At 44.1% G+C, this 20,876-nt stretch overlaps 1 protein-coding gene across 1 annotated transcript; it reads left to right on the top strand.

Moving 5' to 3' along the window:
* Window positions 1-747: 747 nt before the first annotated feature.
* Window positions 748-20,303, top strand: LOC126521942 (solute carrier organic anion transporter family member 74D-like). The gene is made up of 9 exons (XM_050170687.3): window positions 748-1,666; window positions 3,065-3,151; window positions 5,685-5,891; window positions 6,570-6,734; window positions 8,638-8,836; window positions 9,943-10,072; window positions 14,112-14,296; window positions 15,698-15,762; window positions 19,567-20,303. The coding sequence occupies exons 1-9, from the start codon at window positions 961-963 to the stop codon at window positions 19,896-19,898; spliced, it is 2,076 nt and encodes a 691-aa protein (XP_050026644.2). The 5' UTR covers window positions 748-960; the 3' UTR covers window positions 19,899-20,303.
* Window positions 20,304-20,876: the final 573 nt, after the last annotated feature.

The following is a 20,876-nucleotide window of genomic DNA, read 5'->3' as shown; positions in this document are numbered from 1 at the left end:
GTATGTTTGGCTTACTACTAAACAAATCAAAGGATCACTCTAAACTACAATAACTCTTAAACATGAGAGTATAACTGTAGATTCGTGTAGCTGTAAACTGTAACAGCAATGAAAAGCAAAACGCCGGTGACGCCACAGCTGTGAACGGGAAAAATAACAATTACACGCATGATGAAATCTAACATTGTAGGAATGTAACAATGTAACATGTGAATGTACGTAACGCGTTAAATGCAATTAAATGCAACGCGTAAGAGCAATCATGACCAATATTATGAAAAATTTCAGTAACATTAACACGTCTTTCAAAAATGTTCCCTTTTTACAGTGGAGCGTACTTTAGTTGAAAGCAAGAAATTACATTTTGTAGATTCGAAGCGCGAGTACTAAATCTTGCTTGCTTCACAACCTGCTTCTCGCATCGAGTTTGAGCGTGGAATCTGTAGGTCTTCAAGTCGTGAACTGACACTGTGCCTCACATATGTACTTAAAGAAATTTACCAAGCTCATGCCACTCGTAGGAAAGTGCTGAGGAACGTGACATCATTGCCAAGAGAACGAGTCGATAGAAACAAGAGAGAGAGAGAGAGAGAGAGAGAGAAAGAGAAAGCGTCGGGTCGCGTGGTGCGACCCGATATCTTCCAGCAAACATTCATGGAGTGCGGCGTATCTAGAAAACACACATTTAGATTTTATCAGCAGTTTGTTTAGCGGATATCAGAAACGTGGCGCCGGCCGATTTTGCGGACCCTTCAAAGCCATCTAGATCTTCATTCGTGCAGCACACACTCAGGCGAAGCGCACCCGCGTGGATCTCCAGCCGGCATCTTGGTCAAGCGCAGAAATTCACAGTCACGCTTCGGGCTTGATAGTGTGCCGAGTTAGGAACGTCTTACGCGTCATAATTCAAAGTTCAACTCACTGCTTCGCTCCCCTATTGCCGCGCTTCGCCCAGTATTCATGTCTTCCGGAAAGACCCACAAGTTTGAATCCGTTCCGACGAAGGACCCGGAAGATGACGGCAACGCAGTACCAGAAACGGACCCGGATTTTATGTGCGGCATCTTTGGATACAGGCCGCCGTGGCTCCAGCGATTCGCCAAGGCTTACTACTTCCTCCTTTTCTACACGCTGTTCGGAATTTTCCAAGGGGCTCTTAAGGCCTACCTCAACGGCTGCATTTCCACCTTAGAGAAGAAATTCGGCCTCACGGGCAAGACGTTCGGAGTCATCCTCATCGCGGACAACATAAGCGCGCTCTTCGCCAGCCTGCTCATCGGCTACTACGCTACGAAGATCAGCCGGCCAAAGATAATCGCATTCGGGGTTTGGGTCTCCGTGCTGGGATGCTTCTGCAGCGTGCTGCCGTATATCATCTACGGGCCAGGATTTATAAATCAAGGAGGGCCCACGTCTGGTGCGAAATCGGACGTCGCGTCGCACAATTCCAGGGCGCAGCTTAAGTTCTGCACCGCGGCAGAAGAGGACTTCAACGAGGGGGCAAGCAGTGTAACCGGCGAGACGCCCGCACCAACGGCCATTGTAGCCGTGTGCCTGCTATTTTTGGCCAACTTCCTGAACGGTATCGGCGGAACGGCTTTCTACATCTCGGGGGCAACGTACACCGACGACAACGTTAAGAAGAAGAACTCTCCAGTCTACTTCAGTAAGTAGAACAATTTTGTATCTTTTCTGCGCCAGTGCCCCTCGTTGAGGACGTACAGAAACTAAAGGAAACCACAACTGCCGTATTAGATTTTCTCCACATGTGCGTGTTTTTTCCCCCCTTTTTGTAGCGTTTTCCTCTCTGTCATCTTTCTAACCCCTATCCCCCATCCCCAGTGTAGGGTAGCAAACCGGAGACTCATATCTGGTTAACCTCCCTGCCTTTCCTCTTCATTCTCTCTCTCTCTCTAACCTACATTTTTTTCCTGCTAAATGTAATGTAGTAGCCGGGCGCGTGTCAGCGGAAACGGCTCCGCTTCATTTTCTAGTTAAATGTACACCGACGCCAGTAAAAGTTTGGGAAATTATCATTATTACAAGCTATACTTTCCGTGTTATGCAGTGATACGCAATCGTTTCCAAATAAGTCTTTGCAAAAGTGATGTCTTGAGTTATTATTTTGATTGTTTTCAATGTGTAGTCTTATACTTTTGCCAGTATTGCAGTCTTCGAGATTTTCGAAGTACCTAAATCAGCTAACAAAGTCACGAGTTCCTCGGTGGCAGTTGCGCGGTCCTGTAGCGAGAAGTCTTACAGACCGAGTTTCGTTACGCTTTTATGACTCCATTGCACCTTTAAATATAAGCGTCTTCTATTTTATAACGTGGTCTTGTAAAAAAGAGAGACAGAGCTAGCGAGAGAGTGAAATAGGAGATGAAAGAAACGAAGTATAACCAGAAAAAAAATATTGGCTGCCTACTCTGTACTGAGGGAAGAACGAATGAACGAATTCAGCGTTTGTTATATCCCAAAGCTACCTCTATGGCCTAAGTGGGAAAAGGCTGGGAAGAATAAATGGCAGAGCAGGTAAGGAGAATGAAAAGTGAAAGCGTGAAAAAGGAAGGAATTGTTTACGCACACAAGGTAAGGCGTCTGTAAACTTTCGTTGTCCTGTCGCGCAGTGCCGATGCTCTCAAAATTCAGAGGAGCACTTTTAAATCGCTCTCCTTGACTTCGTTTGTGACCTGGGTCCATGAATAACGCCCTGAAGATCACTTTTCACTGCACAATGAAGCGAGAAAGTGAACAGTGAATGTGCGATATCTTCGCTTCGCCGCCGCAAAGTTCACATTTGACACCATCAGTCACTCCCATGAGAACCTATAGTACCTTTCGTCAATGCCAGTCAAAGCCATAGACAAGATAAACATGTCCTTATCGCTTAAACTAAAGCTTAGCTGCACAACCGTAGAATGGATGATTGCTCTAAAAGATCCCTGGTAATGTGTCTCTAGTGCTTGCGCGGTGAAACACATTGACACAGCCGCGACAACGTTTTTGGCACCTCGGTAAAAGTGATACAGTGAAATAACCACTCGCTTGCTCTTGTTATTTGCAGGCTTGATCATGTCTCTGCGTTTGGTCGGACCTATGCTGGGATATGTGTCGGCGTCTGTTTGCCTCAGCATCTACGAGTCACCATTTGGTATGAAACTGAGAGCAATTGCTTTTTGTTATCTTGTCTTTCTGCGCGGCCGTCTTATTACGAGACATTGCAGGGTAGAATTTCCGAGCAAGGAATTTTCACTCCTGCATTCGTTTCTCGCGTTTCACCGATTCGTTTATACATGGTGGGCGCAATCGCGCCGGCACGCCTATGGCTTTATCCTTCAAGATGAAAGCCATGATCGGCCGGTATTTTTCAGCTGGAGAAAGTGTCAGGTCAGCTGTAAGAGAAATTATTATAAGTTCGAGCTAACAAAAGCAATGTGCCCTGCCCGCAGCACCTCACTAACGGAATAACGATTAACAAAAGAAAATAAAGCTAACGTAAAAAACGTTTGTGAGGTGAAATTTAGCAAAAGGGCCGTTCAAGAAAACGAAACTAGAAAAATCCACTGACAGCGAACAACGCCATTTGGAACACACCTAATAAAACCGATTACATAAATTTCAGCACACAAACAGGATGTTCATGATATATTTAACGAATTCCTGGGTTTAATGGATGTTCGCGAAGGACGAATCATGTGCCAGAAGAAAATATTTTAAAATGGCACTACGTCACTACATATGACTGGACAAATAATGTGGGCATTGTGCTCCTTGACGCAAATCCCAACCCCTGATTAAATGCGTTTGTAATACCTTGTAGTACCTTTTCGTGCATTGTTTTACAAGAGGGGCTTGGGAATTGTTTAAAATAGCAACATTCAACTCGCATCTGGCACTGTGAGAACAAAACTGGCTGAAGGACATGCTCTCATTTAAAACTGAAGAAAAGACAGGGAGCTTAACCACGGGATATCTCCTGTTGGCTACCCTGCATAGGGACCGGCGAAAAGGGGCACAGAAAGATGAGAGAAAAGAACGAAGCAAAGGTGATACGGCGAAACAATAGACGATTGTGTGCGAGCAGTCTGTGAAAGCGCTAATGCGTCACTCACGCAGTGTCAGTGTCATATTCAGAGACATGCCACGTCACACCGAGCAAAGTGTCACACCGTCACAGAACTGGCTACACTGGTAAAAATCATCCAGGTGGCAGCAATACCTTAAGTGGTCGTAAGGACCACGCCGGAGGTCGCAGCCGAAGGCGGCCGAAGACAGCCGAAGGAGGAGCCTTCTTCAAGGACGCTTCCAGTGCGTTGCTAAGAGCTTCAAGGAGCTCCAGGAGCAAAGAGCTGCTAAGAACGCAGGGACACTCTCAAGGCACTTGTGCAGAGTTCACACACTATCGGCCTCTTTTAGAAGCTTTAGGAGGCTTATTCGGCCTATACTAAACACGTGCCAGAAATTGTCTGCGTCATTAATTACCTGCCTTGCGAGCTGCTGAACGTCTCCGTAGATTGGTGATGTAGTTGGGACTGAAGGTGTTGCAAAGAGCTTTAACCATCTTAATGGGCACTTGTGTAATAGGTTGCTAAAAGTTGCAGCTATGTTATGAAGGGAGTAATGCAAAGTTCGCAAAAAAGAAACACACACACACACACACACACGCCAGGCTCTTAGAAAGTTTTAGAACACTTACTCAACCTTCAGTAAGCACACGTCCGAAATTGTTGGTGATATTGAGTGGCTACCTTGCAAGTTAGAAGTCTCTTGTGATTGCTGGATATTGAAGAGATCATAAACGATTGCTGTAGTTGTTCAGGGGGGGGGGGGGAGAGAGGGGTTAGAAATGGTGTCATTTGACATCTGCCGCGGCCTTGCGAAAATGGTTGCACTAAATGGTTCTCCAAGTGTGCTAGGCTCGCCTTTTCTCTGAAAAGTAAAACTTCCTTTCCGTGGAAGCTTATCAAAGCTTGCTGTTATAGTTAAGGTGACCGGAAATAAGTTATTTCAGTTTAATATCAAATTTATTGTTCTAGTGATTGGTTTAAGCTTTGTATGTACGCAAAATTGCCATCCACCAGAGTGCCGCTGACAAATTGTTTTACTTGCACGAAACTTCCTGAGCCTTATGGAAATTTTGCAGGTTCTTGCCCGTCTCTTACTCATTGTATGGAATTTAGCTTCCTTTACTTTTAACAACCACCTAGCAAAGCCCAAGTCCTATCTTTCGAGGTTTGTGTGCAGTTCCTATACTCACATCACTGCATTACTGAGTACTCGTCACAATGCGTTTAATAAACTGAATTATTTCCTAACCTTCCTTTACATATCTCTCACTTGTAAAGAGAACAAAAATTTTCGCACACTAATGCACTGCGGCTGCCTACACAAACGACATTACAATAACAATCTGGTTTACCCAACTTTATTACATATTGGTATATGGACCAGTGATGAGTTCCTGTTTTAACTGCTGACGAGTTTCTAATGTAACTAACACTCTTAGTATACATTACGCATACTTCCCTGACTTTGTTTTTCATGTTGCAATAGTTTTAAGTGAAGAGCTGATCTTTAAAGTTCGCGAGATATCTTATATGTTGACATATTACCCATATACGAAAAAAATCATTCTCTTTAATACCATGACGTCTACTTTATTCGATAAAAAACTACAAAAACAGAAAAACCCGGAATAACCCGCAAGCACCCAAACTGGATCGGCGCCTGGTGGCTGGGCTTCGTCATCTGGGGTGGTGCCATGGCTCTGATGTCGCTGCCCATGTCGCTATTCCCCAAGCACATTCGGAGGAGTTCTGTGCACACGATCACCGAGAACAAAAAGAATGAACCCAAATCTCTGGGTGAGAAGATCGCAAACGATGCACGAGGTGAGAGCGCTTTTTCAGACTAGGAACGCAGCATGACTCCGCATTGTCTGGAATTATAACCAAAGGGCCTTGCTTGCTTTCCAATTGTGCACAACAAGTCAGTGCTGGGCGAATGCTGTTCGCCATGCGTTCAGGTGTTAGTTGGTCCTTTCAACAAACACGATCCAGCCGTAATAATTTGTGCTAATTTGTAACGGCAATGCGAGGTAAGATTTCTCGAGAAAGAAAGCGTTTTTTTTTTCACTTTAAGAAAATATGCAAAGTAGTTTGGCACAACACGGCTCCCACAAGGTTGGCATGCTATCAGGAGGAACAGTAATGCTGTCAAAGGTCACAAAAGGCCGGTTGCCTGCCTCTTGTCGCCTGTCCTGGCGGTCGAAACGAGCACTTTTAGTTTCCACAACACTGATCTCAGGCGAACTCGTGCTTACGTTAGAAGTATCGCTGAAGTGGGCACAAGTCCTCGTAGCAGCATTTTCTAGCGCTGGAAACTGCTCAGAACTGTTCGTTCTGGGAAATTAGCTTTTCATTGTGCTTGTGGCACCCTGCTCGTTCACATGTCGAACGTAAAGAACACGAATGCGATATCAAGAATGTGAACAGCTATGTATCAAGTTTAGAGAATAACATTACGTGTCTAACGATAAAATGCAATAACAGTACCTACTATCCTCGCAGAGTTCAAGACTGCTGTGAGCCGCCTTTCTAAGAACCCCGTGTTGATGTGGAAAATGGCAACGCTTGTTTTCGTCATCAACGCCATCGGTGGCTACGTCAGTATGTTCCCCAAATACGTCGAGAACCAGTACCGAGTTTCGGCGTCAAAGGCAAGCCTCTTCACAGGTAAGTTTCTTAGAATGTGTCGCCGACTTCTGGGTAAAGAAATTATCACCGAACGCTTCGTGAGTTTAAGAAAATTTGAGTTCAAAACTTTATGAGATCCATGGCAGAGATGTCCATATTCTCACTCTTAAAAAAAAAGAACGACGTGTTTCATCGTGCACTTCCCGACCTCAATATCTGCAGACTCTTAGCACATGGCACCACACAGCGCCTTGTTTCTGCCACTATGTCTTCCACACGGTTCATATTGGTTCCAGTTTTAGTTCATTTGACATCAGAAACGGCGTGATAGCGGGGGGCATTACGCCCATGCAAAAATAGTCACACATCCTGCAGCATGTGGCTTGAAGCACATTTCATGGGACTACTCTAGTCTCATCACGACGCCATAAGAAGTGGTGGCTGACCCAGTCAAAAAATTATGCTTGAACATGCCTTCAGAGTGATGCTATTAACAAACAGTGGTAAATGAAGGTGGCTAACTACATCTAATTAGTTTGTACTGGCTGTCGAGCTGATCAGAAAATGTATGAAAGGGTGAGAAAACAAGGAAAGTTATAGCAGGCATTGCAGCTGTAAAAGCTTTGCTGGCAGTTTTTATCACTCGCCGCATATGCTTTGCAGTACTTTAAAACGAAGCTTTGATGGCCTACTTTCCCCACTTTTTATATATATATATATATATATATATATATATATATATATATATATATATATATACATATGAATGTCACATACAATTACCAACGAAGTGGCTTATATTGCCGTTCAATGCTGAAGAACAAGTATGCAGACAATAGTTAGGTTAATTATTATATTGATATCCTACATAAAACCTGAACGTATAATGTCGGGTAATAAAGTAGGTTGATATCTTAATAGAATGGAAAATTATATTTAATAGATTCTTGGATTTACTTTATTTTCCTTGGTTTAGCGACTCTGTTTGTGCCACTGGCGGTATGCCCGTTCTTGGCCAATCCTCCAGAATGGAGACGCCCCCCATTATGATTTTTACATAAAACCTCAACATTTCATATTTAATTTTAAACACATTTCAAACACACCAATTTGTCAATATAATGGTGAATTACATTTCAAGAGTACTTTGACTTACTTTTTTTTTATTTAGACATTCGATATGTACCACTGCTGGGGGAGTGCCCGTTCTTGGACAGTCCTCCAGAATAGGTATGTCCCACTGTGACACAGGCTGTGTAGAATTCCTACCTATTGCTTCATACGACGCCATCGGCCTTGTGACATCGGTAGGAATGCGTCTCACGCTTTCCATCCGCGTGAACTGGACTTTGCGCTTCGGCATAACGCGTTAACGATGCAATACATAAACATAAAAATTTCAAAATAGTAGAGTTCAGACCTTTTTGGATAAACAAACTTTCCATAAGATTACTCGTTGCATAGGATAAGAGTAAATAATATTTTACGCATCAACGTTAGTTGTAAAGTATTTACCGGCAAGCTTTAATAAAGCTTCGTCTCACACAGATTGCAACACGCGCGTCAAAAATGCACATTTTCATATGTTTGCGATAAAACGGTCTCCAGTTTACATCTATTCTCTGCAGATAGAGGTTTGAATCGGTCTTTCTTCTGGCATCAGACTTAGTAGGTTTTGAATTCAACTGTGCTACTTCTTCAATCGTGCCTTATTTACGCCTTATTTACATATGTTGCATTGCTCTTGTATTTCCTTTTCATGTGTGCCTGTGTATGTATATATATACGTACATGTGTAAATATTTATGTATTGTGCCCCTCCTGCTTGGACCCTCATTTGAGTCTGCAGTATCGTATAAATAAATAATAAATAGAATACATAGAACCACACTGGCAAATAACGCAAGAAAGCGAAATAATACAAAAAATATTTTTTGTGCAGGACCCACGAAAGTCTTGGCCATGATGGTTGGACTCTTTCTCGGAGGAATGATCATCCGCTTCTGGAAGCCTCGCGCTCGCACGATAGGCCTGCTGGGAGCCTTCGCCGACTTCATCAACATTTCGTTCCTCTTCGCGGGCATTTTCCTCGGCTGTTCTGGCTGGCAATTGGCCGGCACACGTGTAGAAAATGACGGGAAGTAAGTATGCCGCCAATGAGTGTCTTTAGTATGCGAGGTATTCCTGAAATGAAGGTCTACTGTTGTTGGTCGGTGGCAGATGGCTGGAGAATCTTGCTAGCTCCTGATAACCTTAGCCAAATGAGGAGGAAAGTTACCAAAACAAATAGTAACTCAAGGAAAATTCGACAGTTGGTCAATTGGTTAAGCCTACATAACATTGCGCTTTGTGTCCCCTGTTGGCGCACTTGCATCAGTATGATCCGTTGGTAGTTTCTGCGCTCAAATTGAGGCAGATATACATTTGAAGAAAAAGATATTCGAAGAGAGCCAAAGTGTGAAAAAAAAAAAACGTGAAATGAGCCGCGCTTGGTCCGCGGACTTGTCGTATGTGTGCAGTTGTCGCATGCCTACGCTTTGTCACAATGAACCTGGCACATGCTTCACAGGGCAGCAGACCACATGGGGTCACACTAACGATCTTACTGAATCGTTTAACTTTTTCTCCTGATGTCGCCGAAGTCAGAAACTCTAGACACCGATTGGTGTTCTACTTTATTAAGTGAAAACGTTAAGAAGGTTGGACAATGACTGGGCCAGCTGTGCCAGAAGATTACCCAAGTAGACCAAAGAAGAGTTAACGAAATACTGAAAACAATCGAAACACTTTCGTTGATCAAAAAATAACAGCCGAGAAAGATTACAAGCTGAAAGAGCAACGCATACATGAACGAGAAAACCACGATGGAGACATTGTGCCAACAATAGCGTTGTTTCCAAAGAATGCGAAAAATAATGTTGACAAATCGGTACACGGGGTGAGATTTCTGTGTTCATAGGTTTCTTTATTAATTTTCGCAACTTGTTTCCACATCAGGGATAGACCAAGGTTGACAAAATGTTTCGCTAACTTCGCGGTGCAGAATTTTATTACAGATGTTTGCTTTATTAACTTAGAAGCTGCCCAAATATATCTCACACGGTTTTTGTTAAAACGTGCCACATCAATTGGACAATGGGGAAGAAAGTAATGCTTCACCTGGTTGCAAGCGCATTCTCAACAAATACACTTGCTTTTTTTGTTACATGTTGTTCCTGATTGTCATGCCGTACCATTACGCGTGCAGGCTGTCCCTGAGCAATCCGTGCAACGAGTACTGCGACTGCCCTACTGGACGCTTCCAGCCCATTTGTCACGTCACGCAGCAGGCCACGTACTTCTCGCCTTGCGCTGCGGGGTGCCTCGACAGAGGAAACGTACGTTGCCTTTGCTGATCCAAAAGCCTTCCTTACACGTAGGCGTGAATTACGCGCACATTGCTTTAAATAATGCGAACACAGTTAAATACCAGTAATGCTTCCTGTTATTTAACAAATGATAGTATTCTTCATACAGTATATATTAATTAATAAGGGGAAAACGAGACATCCACCCAAAGGTAGCTAAGTGTTACAAAGGGAACCCATATGGGTTCCTCGAAAGAAAAGCTTTGCAGTTGAAGCAAAATTTGTCCTGGTCCGGGACTCGAACCCGGGACCACCACCTTTCCGGGGCAGCCGCTCTGCCATCTTAGTTAACCAGGCGGCTAGAAGATGACAGGCGAAGTCGGATTTATCAAGAACTCCGAAGCAAAGCAACAGTTCGACGTAATAGTTATGCGGAAACCCGCAAGGCGGAAAGAAGTAATCAATGAAGGAAAAAGAAAAGGGTTTTCGCAAAGCTATTACGTCAAACTCTTGCCTTTGCTCCTGAGTGGTTGATAAATTCGACTTTGCCTGCCATCTGCTAGCCGCCTGTTTAGCTGAGATGGTAGAGCGGCTGCCCCGTAAAGGCGGTGGTCCCTGGTTCGAGTCCCGGACCAGGACGAATTTTGCTTCAACTGCGAAGCTTTTCTTTCGAGGAACCCATATGGGTTTCCTTTGTGGCAGGAATCCGCTTGCTCATTGAAGGTGCGCCATGGAGGCTAAGGTTCGATACTGAAATCTCCAGCACGTCTCTTATCGTAATGAGCAATTTTGCTTTGCTGGCTCATGAATGCTTCACTTTCGCCAATTCCCAGATTGTGTGGGATTTGCACAACTTGTTTTTGTCTCTGCCTTGATGCCGGCGATGAAGACCAAAAAGAAACGGGTGGTGGATGCCATATCTTGGCCTCGACTTTCCAGTATCCTGAGGACGCATTTATTACCGATTATTTTTCTTCGTTTCTATTTATTTCTGGTCATTCGTTCCACCAAGTGGCCGATATTGGCGATACCGGAGCCACGTTTCCACTTGAACTAATCACCATGGCGAGAAGAACGAAAACACACCTTAAATTTACGGTCCATCCGGGACAGTTTTACAAAACAGTTCTTGCGCTGCAGCGGTTCGTAAGAACAAGTACCAGCTAGCAGTAATAGCAATTATATCATTAGCGAAGGCCGTTCGCCAAAATTAAATAGCACGTGCAAACGAAAAAGTTTGTGAATTCGCCCCTTGATCGTTGCGTCAATGGTGAGCACAAGTGGACATAACGATTAGGCTTCATCTGTTCCTACCTGTGAGCCTAGAACACCTCCTGTCTTGGATTTTTCTAATATTTATGTTATTTCACGTTACTTATTCATTTCTGAAGGGTGATATATACATTAGAGGGGGGCAGACACCGCAAGGAGGTCAAACTGGTAATGAACATTTTTCCTTATTCCAACCATACTCAGCCATTTTGCGGCATTTTCTTGATATATTGGTCCATGTTTCCCACGTTTCCTACTCCCCTAATAACGTGAATCAATGTGCAGTATACAGCCAGGGAGGGGTGTCTAAGGGCTTCAGCCCCCCCCCCCCCCCCCCCACACCCCCCCAGAAATTTATCCGCGCTGTCATGCACCGCCGACCAAACAACCTCGGCGCCGGAAATCATTCTGGGTTTTGTCTAGACTGCCTTTTTCATGCTCGAAAAGACATTTCGGCACGAACACTGTGAGCTCGGGCTGAATTTCGTGGCAACGCCCATGCACCTCCAGTCACATAACGCAAGGAGTCCCATCCGAGCACAAAGTTTCAGGAGCGGTTTGATGGCGAGCGGAATCGTCGCGGCATCTCGCGGAGGCCGCGGAATCTACGGAGCACATGGATTTCAATTCCGAAACCTTATGGGCATAGAGTTCTCATAAAACTTTGATGCGAAAGGTGCACTGACATTTCCAAAGTCGTGCTTTAGGTATTTAAACGCGGAACTTGGTGGGTTTAATGTTTTAAACATTTGACACCAAAGGTGCATTGATTTTTCTAAAGTCGTACATCCGACCATACAACGAGACAAGCCAAATCAACGCACTATCAGACAAGTTGAAACAGCACACAGCGCGGTCCGATGAGACGAAACGTTGTGGTGGTACATTTGTGCCGTTGTGTTACAGAAAGGAATATCAACATTCTTTTCATCTGCGCCAAAGTATCCTTGTCTAGACACTAAGGCCAGCAAAGGTAACTAAGTTCTTATTTATTTTTTCTACTTTGTCTTTTATTTACTAGCACCTACTGAGCCTCTTGAATTTTCTTGTTCTCGCTACCCGTGGGCTGCCAGAGCCAGCCAGAGCGCATGCGTTTTTCTCGTGTTGCCCCGACCACCGCGCGGCGCACTTTGGTGCACGTTCGTTTTTCTGTGGCCAAGTAGATTTTGGTCTGGCAGAGTTTTGGACGCTTTCTGGCTCAAAAAGTAAACAATGGTCGCTCGACGCCACCACTGTGGGGACTCGGCAGACTGCAACGCGTTCGCGTGAGGGCATCACCTTCACTTCGATGTTATTGCAATCTCTCCGGAAAGTCTTCATTTGCCGGATACTCGTATTATATTATTTGGATAGCAATTATACGGACACTCCAGGCGCATTTCTGCCGTCGACGTCGCCGTCATGTTCCGTATAAAACCCAAGGGCGATAGCATAGTCACCATGCGCCGCATGCTGTATGCGCGAGTGAAAGCATAGGGGGGTAGGCGGGATAGGTGAGCCGACGATGGTGGCTCAGTCTTGTGTGCGCAAGGGAGAAAAGCGAGGAGGAAGCGTGCCGCCTTCCGTCGCGCTCGATGCATCGGGAAGAGTAGAGGGAGGGGGGCGGGCGTAAGGATTCTGTGATCTGTGAATCTGTGATTGCTCAGCATGTTTATTTGCCTTGTTTGACGCGTTGTATACAGTGACTTTTGCTTAGATAAGCAGAGTTATTGGAGCCTTACACTTATATTGAAACATCTTGTTGTGAGGTTTTGTGTATACATGCAGTGAGCTCTGTTTGCAGTGACAATTGTTTGACCTTTATCTAGCTGTAGCTGCACATTTCTATATTACATTGTATCTTCGCATTTCTAATTCATATGTTGCAGAACTCCTGCTTTCTATATGTGCTTACTGTTGCGACTATAATTTTGGTGCAGTTACTCACAATACACGACCAGTGACAGCTGCTCCTGTTCAATACACTGGAACGCAGGAAAGCGTGAATGAGATTTTACACAAATGTAAACAAGGTTCTTGAATTACCAAGTTTCATTAAAATATTAGTCCTCAGCTTTTTTATTTCATGTCCTTCATGTGTTTCATATCAGGTTCATGCACTGCTTTGCTGGTTTCGAATGGATATAGTTCTAAAATTCCTATGATACCTTCTTTACTTAGTAAATAGACAAAAAAGGTGGAAGCATTGATATCAGTTATTTCTGGCACTATTCTTTTGGGACACAAGAATGCCCTCTTTTGTGAAAATATACATATTTTATATGTCTTGACTGTGCGCAGCATTCAAAAATTTGTTTGCAGCATCTTTGGCAATGGCGATGCAGTTAATATTCATGTATTAGATACCTCAACAAATTCTATAAGGAGCAGGCCGAGCTGGAACGTGAGCCCCCACCGAACGAAATTTCTGGCTACACCACGGCAGCCATAGAATGCCGTAAACGCAATACCTCTATTGTATTAGCAGCGCCAAATCGTGGTGACAAGCTCAGCCAGTATTGTGGGTCTCCGCTTCTTACGCATGGATGCGTTCTGATTTATTGAGTAGCATAGATGCCTTGCAACGACATGAACTGGTTTCCAAGGGTTTTTCTGTTTAGTTTCTTATTCGAATCAAAGTCAGGCGGAAGAAGAACGCCCCTAAGACATTCTAGTACTACACGTCTCACGACCTCCTCGCCGGTGTTGCGGTTCTCGTCTACGCCTCAGCGTTATGTTAACACTTGTAGGACTGAACACCACTTGCTGTTTAGCTGTTTACTCACACTTCCGTAATTTTGTCACTCATGCGTCGCAGGGTTCCATGGAGTGCTCCTGCATAACGGAAGCTATGGGCACCGACAACGACGCAGCACTACCCAGTATGGCTATGGGATTTTGTGACTTCCCCTGCCAAAACCTATTCATTTTAGTATTCATCATCAGCTTGGGAAAGCTGATATCGCAGCTTTCTCGGGTAGGATCGACGCTCATCACACTCAGGTATCCTTTACACTGTTTTCAATTTCCCTGTTTGAGCAATTTTTTGAACTTTTCGCAATGATAATATGTAACCTATTGCTACGTGCTACTAGAAGACGATGATGTTGACTCGTGGATTTAGTGGGACGTAACCATAAGCGGTCACTGTTGATCTGATACGAAGACGTGCTTTACTGAATGTTGGCTGGCTTCCATGTTGGCAAGGGCTTGCTACCCTTGTATATACACCCTGTAAATAGTTTCGCTACTGTGCTTTCACGTAAAACTTATTTGGTGGAGGTGCTCGTTAGTGGTCGCAAGCGTAACTGGCGGCGAGGTGTCATCATGTCGGTAGATTCGAGGTAGCGTCGTCTGCGAAGCTCCGTCGTCAGAAGAAGCATCCCGGATATTACTGGAAGCGGAAACGTTTGATAACATTCCGTACCGAGGCCCGGGTGCGTTACATGATGACTTTGCGTTGACTATGAGTGAGGAAAAAACCAAACAATCAGACACGTTGGTCGGCTTCACCTCAGCGAAACCGACCATTCTCAATATGTCCGACGAGAGCCTGAAAGTGAGAACAGCTTGTTAGGGAAGAATGTGCATAAGTATACATCCGCTTGAACAATATGAACCGGGGCACACAAATTTGGACTCGAGATAGTAACATCCACATATCTATGCTGAATAGAAAAAAACGTTGAACGAGAGTAAATATACGTATGCAAATCTAACTATTAAGTGTTAATTGTGAAGTCGAATCAGCATGGCTCTTGTGCGGTTTCTATGCTCGAGAACCAATTCATGGGGCTAACTTTTGTCCAGTAATTCCGCCCGCAATGCAACTTGGGGCTCTGAGCAACACTCAAGTTACTTGTGCGTTGGTCCCTTTCTGCAAGACGAAGTTTCTGTAACCCATTCACATCTGAAGTTTGCGGTCACAGCAAGCTTGGCAAATTTCTTTCGAGTGTTATCGCACGTCGAATTGATTAGCAGAAACGTGATATAGTATTCGGTTGTTGTTATTTTTACAATAAAACACCGAGAGCATCGAACAAAGTTTTTGCCAACCCTTAAATTACTGACTGTTGTCGCTGTTAGCAGAGTTATTTTGTTAATCAAAACGAATGTGTTTAACTTCGAAAACTCACGATTTCTCTCGAAGTTGGAAATCAACGCTGTAGAACTCCAACGATTTCCAATACTGGTGACATCCGGAGCTGAGAGGAAGATCTTTTTGCGCACTCATAATATAGAGCTTCGTTGCCCCTTTGGTAAGCGAAATTCAGGGTAGTACTAAGTGTGTTTTTTTTCCTGCGTGAAGAAAACATTTATGTTTGTTTTCTTACTTTTTAAAGAAAATTCACTGAAGAAAGCACTCAAAATTTGATGTCATGCTCTCCTACCCATATAACGCAGGTGTGTTGACCCAGCAGACAAAGGAATAGCAATAGGAATGCTCGCCGGCTGCTTGAACTTCCTAGGTAAGAAGAACGGCAGTTGACGTTGGATAAGTTGTATATGTTGCGCCATGTTTGAATTTATATACATTTATTCGTTTACCAAACGTGTAAAAAAAAAAAACAGCGACGCCTTGTCACTATTGTTTGCCTTGTGGCAAGACATGTGTCAGTATGTTACTAAAACGCCAACAAAATCAGCCTACTGAACATAATGTGCCAATTTACCGTTTCCTTACTTACATGGCCAAATTATATAGTGATTTGACGTTATGCCGTATACCAATATTAGTTTTAGTGTGGCGGTACATTTTCATGTTCTCCATATTTTTTTATACGCATTGAAACAAAAATAGTGATGAGGACAAACTGTCCGCCTGTGAACGCTTTCGTGCTGTGTATGTAGCTTAGTTAGCTTAGTTTTTCATAGTAAAAAAAAAAACAGAGACCTACGGAATGTGAATTAATCCAGATCACTTTATTGGGAGTGCGACTTTGCCCATATTTATCGACTGCTTCGTCTTTGAGCAATATCGAATATTTTTTTATTAGTTTCGATCGGCATTTCTATAAAGCACATTGATGGAACATAACTTTGAATAAATGCTTGTGTCAAGTTTGTTCGAGTGAATTATCCCGGTTACAGCCGCAGTGATGCCATACAAGAACGTATAAGCTGACTACTGGGCAGACCATCGTACAGCTGCCTATCACTGTATATGGCCCTTTAAAAATCTATGAACAGGCTTCATGTTCTTAAACAAGAAATTTATAATTTCGCTGGCACGCGGTACAGCATGGGCAAAAGAAAAGAGAAACGCTTGGCTGTTTCTTGTGGCCGCAAATAGCACGGCCGCAACATTCTGCGGCTTTCGTATTTTTCGTGTACGATGATAAAAGGCATAGGACCAATACAATCATTCGTGCCTGCCAGAATTAGCAGGGCCGTGGCGCGCAGCGGAACGCAGCTCTCGGTATCATATCATGGCATGCAGCACGTCTATAACATTATAAACCCATGAAAGCTTTTTTTTTTGGCCGCTACAAGAAGCCGTCCAGGCATGCTGTACACCCTTGTGTTTTGCAATAGTACATCCGAATGCTGGATAACCCGGATCTCTTCCAGTTACTAGTTGCACGAACACGTATACGTGTATACGATATAGGCAGAAACTCAATTTTCTTCAAGCATAACCTCTCTCTCTCTCTCTCAGGCTTACGAAAGCATAGATACCTATCAGATTTAGAAAGTTTCAACAAAACTAGAAAGGACATCTCAGATCTATCTGAGTGCTCAAAACGGAACCGTGATTCCCTATATCCAGGCTGTGTGCCTTGGCGTATTCGGTTTTGTTGTCCTAGTGAGAAGGAACAGCTGCATTTCCCGCGCAGTGAATGGAAGCGCGTCTATATACCTTCTGGTTTGTTTCTTCGATTCCTGCGTTACTGCTACTGCAGTATATTGCATCACCGAAAAATGGATAGGAGAATCTGTGTCTACATAATTTAAGAGGCGACATGTAATGCACAAGAGGGGTACACCAACTACGGTTCATAAGCATGACCTACGTTGCACAGATCCTTACAGATTATTAGCGAGAAAGAAATGATGGCTAATTAAGATGGCAAGTGAATAAAATATGGGCGTGGGAATAGGGGGCAAGAGAATATTGAGGAACATTTCAAGGCCAAGAAGTCGAGGATAGAGCTGGCAAATGACAAAGCCAGCTTGAATGCTGCGTGCTGAAGCAAAAAAAAAAAATCGTTGTCGGTTTTGAGTGCTCTGAAAATTCCTTTTCAAAAAGCGATCTTCATTCAGAAACAAGTGCACTGCACCTAATTTCCTCATTTTATTTATTCCTGAATGTTTTCGAGATAACTTTCGGCTGCGCTAACAGAACGTCACTTGCTTGCATGCAATAGCGTGTCTCGATAGCTGCGCCTAATATCGAGAACCAGCTCGTGGCGCGTGAGTCTTGGCACAGTGAATGCGACGGCTCGAAAGCATAAGAACGCTGACGATTGGAAAGGCATTCTAAATAACTGAATAAATATGGTTCAGCTTACTTATATGGCAACATCGTTTCCCTAGCGTTGCGCGTGGTCCGGTATTAGAGGACACCACAGGACGTGCGAGATTGAACATAGCCTCGAAACGTTTGGTCTGTATACGAAGGATTAGGGATACGGAGGCAACCTTTCGGACGTCGCTGTTAGCGCTCAAACACTTCGCCAGGAGAAACGAATCCTTCGCGATTCCCTACCAACAAATTGTGCCGTCTAACCATACCAGAGTATTTTAACATTTGCTGCACCGACCATCGCTGCTGTTCCTTCTACTCAACTGCGCATGTGCCGCAGATATATTTCAGCATATTAGACGTTTTAGCATAGCGTTACTGGCCTACCATTAGCGTTACCAGTACGGGTGGATGTGACTGCTCATGCACAGTTTCCGTCGTCAACGTTGGGGTAGCTGTTTATGACCTCTCATATTCTGCTTGGCACTGGTTAGCAATGTTATAGATCGCTAGATTAGACATATATAGATACATAGATAAATAGAAAATATGAAAGGCAGGGAGGTTAACTCGACGCAAGTTAGAGAAAGAAAATCCCCATACATCTCCTTCCTCGGCAGTGGCCATGCAATTCTGTGTTACACAGCAGATGGGGAGCAAAGAGTGAAAGACGTAGCATATTGAGAAAGGTGTACTGTAACAAGTATTGCTGAATGGGCGAGTTGGTGCACCATATTGTGAGGTTGTTGTTTCGATCGTTTTTGTCACATGCGCTATGATCGGCCCGCATAATGGGCAATAGGGCCGTGTAATAAAACCAGTTGAAAGTTAGCGCTCATCCTGTCACCTGTCCTTTATCTTCATACTCGAACTGAGTAAAGCAAGACGAGAATATGGTATACTGTAGATTGTAGCTTGGAAACACTGTTGACTGCTCGGGTGCGCTGCGCATGGGCTAAGCTGAAGCGTGCAAAGTCTGCTGGAACTACTGTCGACAGTATAAGTTACGGTTCCCCTTTCTCTGTGCCTTCGCTCCTTTGTATATATATATATATATATATATATATATATATATATATATATATAGAGAGAGAGAGAGAGAGAGAGAGATAGACAATAAGCCGATGTTGATTCACCTAAAGAAATAAAGGCTGCACCTGACCCCGCTCTGCCGCGTTCTCTTTATTTAAATACGGTTATAACAAGGAGACTCGTACTCACGTGCTCCAACGCGTGATAACAAAAGAAACACTTTCCAAAGGAGTAAGTCATGGCGATATACAAAAGACATCTCAGGAAGAGTTTGTATGAACAGTTCGCGAGTCGTGACACTTCTAACGCACAAGAGGATACGTTTAATGCATCCCACCTGTGTTGCATCAGCTGCAGGAGACGTTTGCGCGGAATTGCAGTCTATCTTAGACAAGAAAAAAAATGATCAAAGAAATTTCAGACGTTCTCACAGACGAACGCTCAAAAATCTCAGAGTGTGTGAAGCCCTCCAACGTAAAGAAATGCAAAGACGCTCGATTCACCTATATCGATGTTGAGCCATCCTCTTCAGCACAGAAGGTTACTCTGAGAATCTCTATCCTCAAAAACCTAGAGATGATAGCCATGTATTACTGTTAGCTTTTTTAACTTCTATATAATATATATATATATATATATATATATGAACAGTTCTTCGCCGCACGTACATGACTTTCTGCGGACTGCGTCGTAAAAACAAAAAGACCAAGCAATGTGTGTTCTCGGAAGGTTCACGTTGCTCACGACACTTCTAAGAGAACGTTCTCGGTTGCAGGGGCCATTCCGTACCCGCTCATCTACACGGCCATCTTTGACGCCACCTGCCTCGTGTGGGAAGACCGCGGTGGTCGCCGGGGCAACTGCTCATTCTACGACGTCGACAAACTACGCGTCGCCTACCACGCCGTCACGATCGTCTTCATGAGTCTCGGGCTGGTGTGCCAGCTCATCATGTCCTACTACGCCAAACGCGTCCCCGACATGTACGGTGAAGCGGAGGTACGCGAAGGAGACGCGGCCGCGTCCAAGTCGGAGAACGGCGCGCTGGAGATGAACGGTATCAACCGTGACCTCGTGGGGAAGACGACGCCGCCGATTAGCTCTTGAACTACATCGCACGTTTTACCTCTCGAGTTGTCAGTCGCGTGAGAAAGGGGGGAACGGCTGGCGCGATACGCAGGTATACGTCGCGTATAAGTCGGCGCCGTGGTAGCCCTGCCGGTGGCATGCGTGGGGCCCGTCATCTAAACGTTCGCGACCTGATCACCGTTTCGAAAGTCATGAAGCAAACAAAGTCGCCGCCCAGTCATACTTGTGGGGCCATCGTGTCGTGCCTCAGTCTAGTCTTTGCGGTATCTGTTACCCTTGCATCACTACTGCCACATCACGTAAAGCGTCGGCAACCTTATCTCGCGTCTAAAGGCTTGAATATAGTGAAACTATGTACTGCTCGCAAGAAGTACCACTTACGACAATAAATACCTTTGTCGCTATTATGGCGAAATACAGGAAGCACTTTCGTATCAATACAACGTTCGCCTGAAACAGCATTTGCATTGGGGGTCCGGTTAATGCTTATCAGCAGTGCAGAACAGGGAGTGCTGATAAGTCGTAACTGAAATGTCAATACAACGCGCCACAGATTTTGGAGACGTATTTCTCCAAAGTCATGCTAATGAAGTACACGATTTCTGATAGGTGTTCTTACCTATGTTTTACCGATATTTACCACCGATTATAAGTATCTGTACAGTGAAATATATTAAACCATGTGTATATATATATATATATATAGTCATATCATAAGAAGCCAACAAACACTATATATATATATATATATATATATATATATATATATATATATATATATATATATATATATATATATATAACATTGCGTTAGTGGACACGATGCGACACTAGGTAGAAGACAATAAACAAGAATTTATTAACCAGGGCAGGGTGCAGCGTGGGTTAACGGTGACAGTTGTAGTCATATCGCGTCACACAAATCGGGCCAGCTGCTTTGGGTGCCTCTACGCAAAAGCTTTTTCAGATCGAGCGAAGTAGGCCCATGTACCGAGC

This window comes from Dermacentor andersoni, chromosome 6 (assembly GCF_023375885.2).
Source record: "Dermacentor andersoni chromosome 6, qqDerAnde1_hic_scaffold, whole genome shotgun sequence".
Lineage (NCBI taxonomy): Eukaryota > Metazoa > Arthropoda > Arachnida > Ixodida > Ixodidae > Dermacentor > Dermacentor andersoni.
Note: the sequence above shows the minus strand (reverse complement) of the source record. Positions and strands in the feature narration are given on the sequence as shown.